Source organism: Leptodactylus fuscus, chromosome 7 (genome assembly GCF_031893055.1).
Source record: "Leptodactylus fuscus isolate aLepFus1 chromosome 7, aLepFus1.hap2, whole genome shotgun sequence".
In the NCBI taxonomy this organism is placed as follows: Eukaryota; Metazoa; Chordata; class Amphibia; order Anura; family Leptodactylidae; genus Leptodactylus; species Leptodactylus fuscus.
The window spans coordinates 128,113,215-128,124,133 of NC_134271.1; the positions used below are offsets into that span (position 1 = coordinate 128,113,215).

At 42.0% G+C, this 10,919-nt stretch overlaps 1 protein-coding gene across 1 annotated transcript in view; it reads left to right on the forward strand.

Moving 5' to 3' along the window:
- Nucleotides 1–7,660, forward strand: part of PLCB2 (phospholipase C beta 2) — a 72,942-nt gene extending 65,282 nt beyond the window's left edge. The window contains exons 30-32 of the mRNA XM_075283097.1: nucleotides 101–158; nucleotides 5,128–5,214; nucleotides 6,882–7,660. Of these exons, the coding sequence (XP_075139198.1) occupies nucleotides 101–158; nucleotides 5,128–5,214; nucleotides 6,882–7,277 (541 nt within the window). The 3' untranslated portion in view covers nucleotides 7,278–7,660. The remainder of the gene's footprint in view (nucleotides 1–100; nucleotides 159–5,127; nucleotides 5,215–6,881) is intronic.
- Nucleotides 7,661–10,919: the final 3,259 nt, after the last annotated feature.

The window sequence follows — 10,919 nt, forward strand, 5'->3', positions numbered from 1 at the left end:
AAATCAACAGACTTGCCTGGACCTAGCAGAGCAATAGAAACCATAAAATGTAACTAGGATGGATCTGCTTTGATAATCATTTATATTTTACACCTTCCAGGTTAAAAAAGGAGATCAACAACTCCCATATACAAGAAGTGGTGCAGGTTCTGCAAATGGTTGGTACTCTCATCACATATAGTAATACAGAAATGCTGGCTGTTGTTCTCAGTGTGACATTATTGCTATTTATTAGAGATGAGCGAACACTGTTCGGATCAGTCGTTGCGAACAGCACGCTCCCATAGAAATGAATGGAAGCACCTGGCACGTACACTTTGCCGGCGGCCGGTCGCCTTGCCAGGTGCTTCCATTCATTTCTATGGGAGCGTGCTGTTCGCAACGGCTGATCCGAACAGTGTTCGCTCATCTCTACTATTTATCTGCTGCTATATCAGTGGAGTATATCTGCATACTTTTAACACCTATAGTATAAAAATTATTTTTGCATATGTTAGAGGTTTCCTTGAGAGAAAACGTTTTAGGCTACGGTCTTCATTCCTTCATTTGTGCTCAGATGTGAATACAATAGGGCAGTGATGGCGAACCTATGGCACACGTGCGGTCGCCCAGATGGCTCACCAACGGGGAATCCTTGAATAGCTTTGTTGCTGTTGATGAGAGGGGAATGGTTATTCCATTTAGTTACAGTCTGACAGATCTTCTTGGGGTAAATCCATGTACTTAAGGGGTCATCCAGCTTCGAAAAATTACCTGCAAATACATCCACAGCAGCGCTAAATACTCACTCTTCCATTGCGCAGTCTTTGCTTGGGTTTATTTTACCTGCTGCTCCTTGTATCACTGTTATACATGTAGTGACTCTTTCCTCAATTCATCTGTTTGCTTTCACTCTCCCCTGCAATGAAATCACAGGTTATAAATCTCTCCCACATCGGAGGCCATGTGATGCTGTGATGTTTGCTGGCTGCACTGCTCACAGGGAGTGGTAGTAAGCTGGCAAACTAATCATCACAGCGAAGGTCAAGGACCTGAAAATAAATCAGATAAATGGTGCTGAACTTTAACAGGATATATATTAGGAAGTGTTTTGTATTGATGCATCCTGTTATTTGGCTCAACCCCTTTAATGACACACATAATGGTTTGAATTCCCATCAGACTTATTACCAATTTACATCTCATTTTATCTCCTTTTACGATGAATATTTTACGTATACGTATTTGTGTGCTGTATACCTTTACCTAGAATTACATTTCCTAGAAAGTGAGTGGGTAGAAAAGAATAAGGAAAAGCAGACAATATAGTCTTTGTTCCGATACTGGTTGCGCTCTACAGTTGGATGACTATTCCACAATAGCTTTCAGCAGGACATGCCAGACTAAGGACTGACAAAGCATGCTGAGAGTCATTGATCTGACTGAATGATGGGTGGGTAGCACAGTTTATCCAGCAATGTGCATTCCTACCTTTCTACCCTATAGTTTAACAATGCTACTTCCAACATCCACTTTATCAGAATTTAAAGGGGTATTCTGCTAGAATATGGGAACACTTTCTGATTGTGAAGTCCACCCGCTGTGCAGAGACCTGCAACAAAATGTATTTGAGTGAATAGGACTACGCTGATGGTCTCTGCTCAGCTGGTGCTCAGGAGCGCTGTTGTGAAGAGCGGAAAACGGAACCTATTGAAGTCAATGGGAAGCTTTTTTTCTGCACGGATTCTGACACGGATTTTGCACCAGAATCCACGCCAAAATCCTCCGTGTGAATGCACCCTAAAGGTATTCTTTACTTGATGAAAGTCTGTCAACACCAAAATGCCTCCCAAACCAATAAGGGTCCATTCACACGGAGTAAACGTGCGCTCATTTTGGCAAAACACGTGTAAAAATAAGACTCCCATTGACTTCAATGACATTTTTTTACACGTGTAAAAAAAAACCACATCAAAATACACGTCAAAATACACGTGTAAAATGACATTGAAGTCAATGGGAGTCTTATTTTTACACGTGTATTTTTTACGTGTATCTTGCCAAAATGAGCGCATGTTTACTCCATGTGAATGGACCCTAACAGTGCCATGTAGTATTCCTTTCATATGAGCAGAAACATCCCTTTATGGCTATAAATGGATGAAGCAATTATCTTTTCATGAATTTGCAAATCCACCTTTAAGTGCGTTGTGGTGGGTCTTATCTACCAGATTTGCCCACAGACATAAATGCTGTGACATTCCTCTTAATTTGTTGCCCAACTTCTTTGCAGATATTTTCACCCGTTTGCATTATCTATAAGGGGGAGTTCACACGGAGTAACGTGCCGCGTGATGTGGCACGTATACGCTGTGTGAGATTTTTGCGGGCCGTATACGCTCCCATTGATTTCAATGGGAGCTGGGATCGTATACGCGGCATTATTTTGCGGTTACGAGCCACGCTCCCATTGAAATCAATGGGAGAGTATACAGCCCGCAAAATCTTACACGGCGTATACGTGCCACATCACACGGCACGTTACTCCGTGTGAACTCCCCCTAAGGCACGCTTGATACACTTGCATACCCATAAAAAGAGGATTATCTGATTATTTTCATCTATCTGTGGCCATAAAGTTATGTCAGGTTGAGGACCCACTTTGCAGAAACACAGCTTTTTTTTGTTTCAGATTTTGCTACTTTCAGCTAAAATTTCAGCATTGGTGGATGACGTTCTCTTTTCATTACACAGCCTCGCACGACTCTGCCCTCACTGCTTCCTGAGATTACCACTTACAGCTTTTACAACAATTACAAAATTAACCTCTCCAAGAACACGGCGCTTAATATCTCACTCCTCCAGCACTCATACATCTTGTCTGTTCCTCCTTTCCCTTCACTTGGTTACCTAATGCCATTAAATACTTACTGATATACCTACTACAAAACTCTCTGCAACTCCTACTCCCTTCATTTCCTTCCCATCTTACGCACTCTCCACACAGACCTCCAGTGATGGGATACTAAGGGTCCATTCACAGATTTTTTTGGCGAGGAAAAAAATCTGCCTCAGGAATTACAAAATGTTTTTTTCCTCCAGCACAGTGCTTGTACCTTGAAAAAACTGCTGTAAGGAATAAATTTGTTGCACACACTATTTGGATTCGTGAAAAGAATAGTGTTTTATTTATACAAAAATTGTTAACGCCATTGACACATTGCAAAAGAATGCTGATAATGAACTAGATCTGCAATCTTATTTGACGTTTCGGTCCTTAGACCTTCCTCAGAAATGATCTAGCATAGCAGGAGGACAGGAGTAATGTCAAGGCGAAACGTCAAATAAGATTGCAGATCTAGTTCATTATCAGCATTCTTTTGCAATGTGTCAATGGCGTTAACAATTTTTGTATAAATAAAACACTATTCTTTTCACGAATCCAAATAGTGTGTGCAACAAATTTATTCCTTACTGATACTAAGGGGTCGAAGGACCTTTTTTGTTAGCACCACATAAGACAAAAATAGTGTGCGGTACCACTGATTTTTTCCAGTACTTGAAAAAACTGCTAGCAGTTTTTCCACACAGTTTTTTCCAATTCCACATGGATTTTCCACCTCTCATTGACTGCGTTGATTTTTGCAGGCGGAATCCCCCTGATGGAAGCGTTCTCTCTGCTACCAGAAAAAATAGCTAGTGGAATATATAGAACTCTATGGGGAGGCGTTTTTTTCCACGTGGATTCTGGCACAGATTCAGTGCCAAAATCCTCACCAAAAAAACTCTGTGTGAATGGACCCTAAGAGTAAGTTCATACGGAGATTTTTGGTACGGAACCTGAGGCGGCCTGCATCTCAGGTTCCGGAACAAAAACCAGGTAACCGCAACTGAAAGCCGGTGCACTGCACCATCATCTAGCCGCGCACTCTGCTCCGGATTAGGCCCAATGAAACGGCTCCTGGAATAAAACTCCTGAGCGGCTCCCATTGATTTCAATCAGGATACGGCCTCAAAATCCTGACCGAAAATCTCCCTGTGAACTTACCCTAAAAGTTTCTCTTGATTAGGTAAAATCAATATCCTCCCCAGACTCCTCTGTCTTTTCCAGACCACTCTGACCACTTTTTTTCTACTATCCAAAAGTCCTTCTCTACATTTATCTGGATCTCGAGACCTCCGAGAATTGCTAAATGAGTCATGACCTTGCCAAAGTAGGTTGGCAGCCTAGCTGTTCCAAATGTACTTAATTACATTCTAGCTGCGACTGCTGCCTGTATCTTGGAACGGCATCACTCTGCCCTCTCCAAACAATGGGTTGCAGTATGGGATCTATCAGCCCTCATCTGCTTACTATCCTTCCTTGCCTCCATAGATGGTGGGAAAAAGCCATTACTGATCATACCTTTGTCCTTCACACTTGTAGGACATATAGAGGTATCATGGGTCTATACATCAATGACGGCCCTCTGACATCCATCACCGAACTGTTCTGCTGCACGTCATTGCCCCTTCCTATTCCTCATGCACTCAGGCATACCACCCTTAGATTTTTGTCAGTACTGACTCCAACTGCATTGTGCTCTTACCAAGGATTAATTGCTTCTGATCATAGAGCGCTCACTACACCCTGCCATTACATACAGCTCCGTTCTCTCTACACCTCTACAAAGAACTCTTTTTCCCTTTGCACCTCACAGTCTGTAATCCCCCCCATGCCATCTCTCTGATATATAATCTACTTGTGGACTCTCAAGATGGAGGTACAACTCTGATCGGGGCACTAGGCTACACATCTGATGCAAATGCCCTCTCTTACGTCCTTCTTAGACCACAATATGTAAGGCTATTCCTCCTTTCTTGTCCCAGTTCCTTACCGTATTTGAGTTACATATATCTATTACTTAACTTGTTAAAAATTCAATAAAACTTCTGAATGAAAAAACTGAAAAGTGTCTCCCTCTATTACACAGCGTAATAAATTTGGCACATCTTATACCTACCTGGCCTAAGTTTACCCTGTCTATTAGACTATGTGAGCCAAAGTGTTTCTAATCTATTCTGTACAACCTGTTGAGAATATTCATGTGTACACAAAGCCTTAATACCTCCCGCTATATTCTGATAAAATCATCATTCATCTTTTAGGTATCTGACAAATGGAGCAACCACCAACAGAAATTAGAAGAAAAACAGAATGAAGGACTGCAAAGAATCAAAGACAAAGGAGAGCAAGTAAGCGCAGATAAACATGTCTTCCTTTATGGAGGTGTTATGTTACGTGGTGACTTGTAGCATCAGCAAAGATCAGGGCAAAATCCAAGTAGGAAAATGATCATGAGGGAAGTTTTTCATGTCAGTTTCGCTGAAGACTGTTGCTGTATCTTGTGCCGCCCAAAATTTGACACATCTATTAGTCTAAGGCCTCATTCACACAACTGTTCTGTTTTTCGTGTTGGTCAATTTCTGGACCTAGTCACATGACAGTAAAAACCAAGTGTGTGACGGCCGTTTTTTAATGGCCGTTCTAAAATTATTAAAATCTATGAATATATTTACATGTCTGTTATTATATCTGTCCAAATGTAATTTTTTTTGACTGATGTGTAAAATGGTCCATCAATAAAACAGACATGTAAATACAACTATTCACTCTCACTGGTTTACAAACAGCCGTGTGATGGTCATTAATATGATATTTTTCTCCTAAACGACTACTCTGCTTTCTAGCCCACCCTCCAACTAGATTAAGGCCTAATGCACAAGGCCGTGTCATAATAGCTATCAAAAATGGCCATGTGTGTCCATGCAAGTGAAACAGATTGTCCTTATTGACATGGCAGTGAATAATGTTCATCACACGGCCATTATAGAAGCCATGATCTTTAATGGGTCTATTCACACGGTCTATATATGTCTGTTTTTAAAGACAAAGATTGTACATGTCAGATTTTTGCAACACTTCAAAAATGGAAATGTGAATAGACACATTGGATTCGATATGTTATCAAAACGGACATGTGATGTAGCTTAAATGGCCATTACTTGTCCATTTTCCGCTGGCATGGTCCCATATCTTCCTAAGCACTGGGAGACCAGTAATAGGGCCCCCAGCATTCAGACACTTATCCCCCTGTCCTGTGACCATAAACGCACAATCCCTTTAAGTCCCGACCAACAGGACGTAGAAACAATGTACTTAAATGTAGTAAAAAAACGTTGAATGACACGCTATTCTTATTGAATGGCGCTCAATATCAGACAGGTAAACTGCATGTATACATGGCTTGGTCAGTGAAAATAAGAATGCTGCTTGGATGGTCCATTTCTTACCTTGGTGTAACACTTTCCCAGGCCACTGAATTATTGCCTATGACCATTAGGGCAAGTTCACACAGGGTTTTTTGGGTCCTGAAGCGGAGGCCTCCTCAGATTCTGGTCCAAAAGACGGGTAGCTGCGACTGAAAATTGGTGCACTGCACCGGTATCAGGCCGCACACTCCTCCCCAGATTAGGGCCAATGAATGGGCCTAGTCAGGAGGAGGGAGTGTCTTCAGGCCGAAACGGGCTGAAGAATGAGCACCTCGCTTCTTTTTCCAGGAGCGGGAACAAGCCAGTTCCCGGAAAAAACTCTTGAGCGGCTCCCATTGATTTCAATGGGAGCCGTCTTTTTGGTCAGGATTTTGAAGCGGATACGGCCTCAAAACCCTGACCAAAAAACCCTGTGTGAACTTACCCTAACAGTTAGGTCTCAGACATTAAATGATAAAATCTGCTTGGCAGGTGCAGACAGAAGGACATGATGTGGAGCAGAAGAAAGCATCACATAGGAAAATGACTGAAATCCTGATAAATAAGTCTCATGTTATTTTGTCAATGAATTTTCATTTTGCTTCTTACAGGCCCAAAAAGACCTTCAACAGGAATACCAGGAAAAAGTGAAGAGCCTAGAGCTAGAAATAGCTGACGTGGTTCACGACTGCATGGTACCGTGGTTTCCTTCCGAAGCCAAATCTCTGAAAAAAGAGCCAAAAAACTGTGTGAACAGGTGGGAATTTCTGTTTGCAAAACATGACAAAACCGAATCTTCTGTTACAAAAACTGAGGAGGAACCAAACGCACAAGATGAACCCCCTGCAAAAGAAGAAGATGGATCTTTAGGTAGCGACCCTGCTAAGGAACCACTTACCAGAACTGCTTCAGTGGATTCAACATCTACAAATGTTGTAACACCAAGTGACACTCCAACATCTTCAGACGCAGTAGGAAAGACTCCTGCAGAGGAAGTATCTACATAATAACTTGACGTGATGAAAGTCCATGGCAGGAGCCATGACACAACGTACCTAGTAATTTAGGAGATGCCTGTTGGCAGAATTGTTTTCATTTTTGGAATGGACAAAAGATTGTATTGGAATTTAAATTATTGTGTTTGTGATAATCCGGGTGACTTATGTATGGGCGGTGGGAATATTACTATTTAACTGTAGAGGTTTGTGATAGAACTCGATGTATATAGTCAAACTGGGAAATATGTTTATGTAAGTGATTTACTAGAGCTGAACCATGTAAGACTACAGAAAGACTCCATTGGCTATGTCTAGTATGGTAGCTAAAATAATGAGCCTAAAGTCAGTTGCAGACGACCGGCCTGCCGTGCATTAAAGGCACGGGCTGTACATGGAGAACACGGGGATGTCTCTGTGTGCCGCCAGTACACGGGCTGTGCTTCCGTGGCTTCTGTCGTTAAATAGGAGCCATGGAAGTACGGGTCACAAAATAGGACAAGTCCTATTTGATACGGCCTGGACTGTTGGCCAGCACTCAGGACTGTGACAATTACGGTCGTGTGCATGGGTCCATAGAAAAGAATGGGTCAGTGTGTTTTCCATCAAATACATGGATAGCACACTGACCCCCACCATAAGGGGCCCAAGTATGAAATACAACCCAAGGGAAAAGCGAGGTGCTGGTTCTTTAAAAAAAAAAAAAAAAAAATGTCAATCTTATAAATAAAAGTGTGTGTTCTCCCAAGCTCTTCATTTTTGTGCTAAATGTGTACAGTATATATATATATATATATATATATATATATATATATATATATATATAATCAATTTCAATACATACATAAATGATCATTATACCCTTATAGCAATTCCCAAGACTTCAGAGCACACATTGCTAAAATATCTTGTTTCCCCAAAAATAAGTCATCCCCCCGAAAGTAAGACATAGCAGAGGTTTTGTTGAATTGTTTAATATAAGGCACCCCCCGAAAGTAAGACATCCCCCAATAATAATAATCCTTCTGTGCAAAGATTGTATAAAGAAAAACTGAACACTGTGCGCGATGTTCGGTGTGCACAGGTATGCCGGCTGCTGATGCCGCTGCGATACTTTGTATCCACTGTTCCTGCTGCTGTAGGATGAGCTGGGAGATGCCCGCTGTGCATACACTAAGCATTGTATGCGGCGGGGGTCCACTCTCCCGGCTCATCCCACAGCAGGAGGAACAAGTGGATACAACGTACGATATCACAGCAGCAGCAACAGCCAGCTTTCCTGTGCACACGGAGCACCGCGCACAGCGTTCAGCCGGCTGCAATGCTTTTCTTCATACAGTCTTTGCGCAGCAAGCACATCTCAGCGTAGTGCAGTGGTGGCACTAGCACACTAAAATAAAATAGGACATGCCCTGAAAATAAGACATAGCATATTTTTAGGACCAAAATTTAATATAAGGCACTGTCTTATTTTCGGGGAAGCATTCTACATTCTAGTAGGTGCAGCCCATGTATCAGGACAGCAACTAGAAAACTAATTGTAAGATACTATAGTCATTGTAAGAAGACCTGTCAGAAGGTCTGAAAAGCTCAATGATATCTATCATCTGATAGGCGCGGTCACCCTGAGCATCTTGGTGTTTTTTTTATCCAAATCCATTCATCCATTTCAAAGATATAAGCCCTTTTAATACTGATGCAAAATAAAGGCGTTTTTTTTTTTCTTTTTCAGACCAATATTGAGAGACAAATGTTATTGTTTGTATCAATTCCTCACAGTTTTCTAGATCACTGCTTGCTGTCATTCATTCTGCTTACCTCTAAGGTCCGGTTCACATCTGCGTTCAGTATCCACTTGAGAACCCTCCAAATGGAAACCTATATGCATTAAAAAGTGGTTAGCTAAGAAACCACACGGACTGCATAGACTATAATGGGGTCCGTGTGGTTTACGCACGAAACCTGCAGAGAGAAAAGTGAATACAAGCCATGGTCATGTGATACACACGGGTGCACAGCTCTTTAGTGTAGTGTTGTAGTGAGGATGCAGGTCTTCTGGAATAAGTCCACTATGAGATGGTTACTCTTGTAGATCAGAACACTTTATTCCATGCTCCATCATGGCTCCCTGTCTAACAACTCCTCCCCCTAAGCTCGGCTCCTCCTCCATTACTACCTCACTGTTGCTAGGCAGACAAAGCAGAATAAGTAAGCAGAACAGAACATACAGAACATACTTATAACAACATCACATCTCTCCCCTTCTTATAAAAAAAAAAAAAAAAAAATGCAAACATTATAAATGAACAATAAATAAAAGGTCCAAACTGAAAAGAAAATTTTACTGCAGAACATAGTCCCTGAGGTGCGTTGGTGGCCTTCGACTTATCCTTGTCGGGTAGCGTTGAGACATCTCGTTATCAGAAACAGTCTGTGAATTTTCGGAGGTGTCTCTTGTTGGTGTTGCTGAACCAGTTGTACCTGGTGAAATTTCCTCATCATCTGTCTCCTCTGCACTTGCTCCTGGGTTGTAGTCACGAAGCTTTTTAAAATGGGAGATATTTCGTGTCACTTGATGACCCTGGCGTTGAGCAGTAACCATGGTACCTTTAACGTGTGTGATTTGAAAGGGTTCTGGATGATAAGGGGATGATAACTTGTCACTGGGTCTCAGCCTTTTAACAAGGACCCAGTCTCCCACATCCAGCTGTTTGAAGCGACAACTTCTCTTATCTGTATATCTTTTCATCCTGCCTTTGGCAAGGGAATCATTGAGGACCAATGGAGTCTGGACGTGAACTACTGGGATGTTTGGAAGCTTAATGCGCAAAGGCCTGCCGAAAAGCGCAGTCGCTGGCGGAGTTCCTGTAGTAGAGTGCGGGGTGGCTCTGTACTGTCTAAGGAATCTGTACAATTCTTGCTGCAAATCCTTGTGTTCCATGGTAGCAATCCGAAGAGTTTTATTGATTGATTGCATGAAGCGCTCCACTTCACCATTGGCTTGAGGCCAGTAAGGAGTTATTTTCCTGTGGTTAAAACCAAGATAAGTTGCAAAAGACTGAAAATCTGCACTATTGAAAGGTGGCCCATTGTCAGTCTTCACTGTTTCAGGTATGCCATATGCAGAAAAGATTTTGTCCAGTTTTGGTATGACAGCTCTTGCAGAGGTGGTGGAAACGGGTTCAATGACTGGAAACCTAGAAAAATCATCTATGACAACCAGTAAATAGGAATGATCTGGCAAAGTGCAGAAATCAACACTCACAGCAGTCCATGGATTGTCTGGCAGAGGTGTCATTTGTACTGGTGCTCGGCTATGGTCCACCGTAGTTGCTTGGCAAGGTATACATGTGGCAATAAGTGCTTCCACTTGTTTATCTAGTCCAGGAAACCATACTTTCTCCCTAAGTAATTGCTTTGTTTTAACTATACCTTGATGGGCCTCATGGGCCAGATCGATCACTCTACTCTGAAGTTTCTGAGGAATGACCAGGCGGTTGTCACGTAGTAGTATGTTTGAGTCAGATACAGAAAGAGAGTGTCTTGCATTAAAGAAGGCCTGCAAATATGCTGTTTGACCCTGCGGTTGAATACGAGTCTCAGCTAGAAAAGAGTTCCAGTTCTTAGACCGAACAGTGTCAATTACCAACTGAA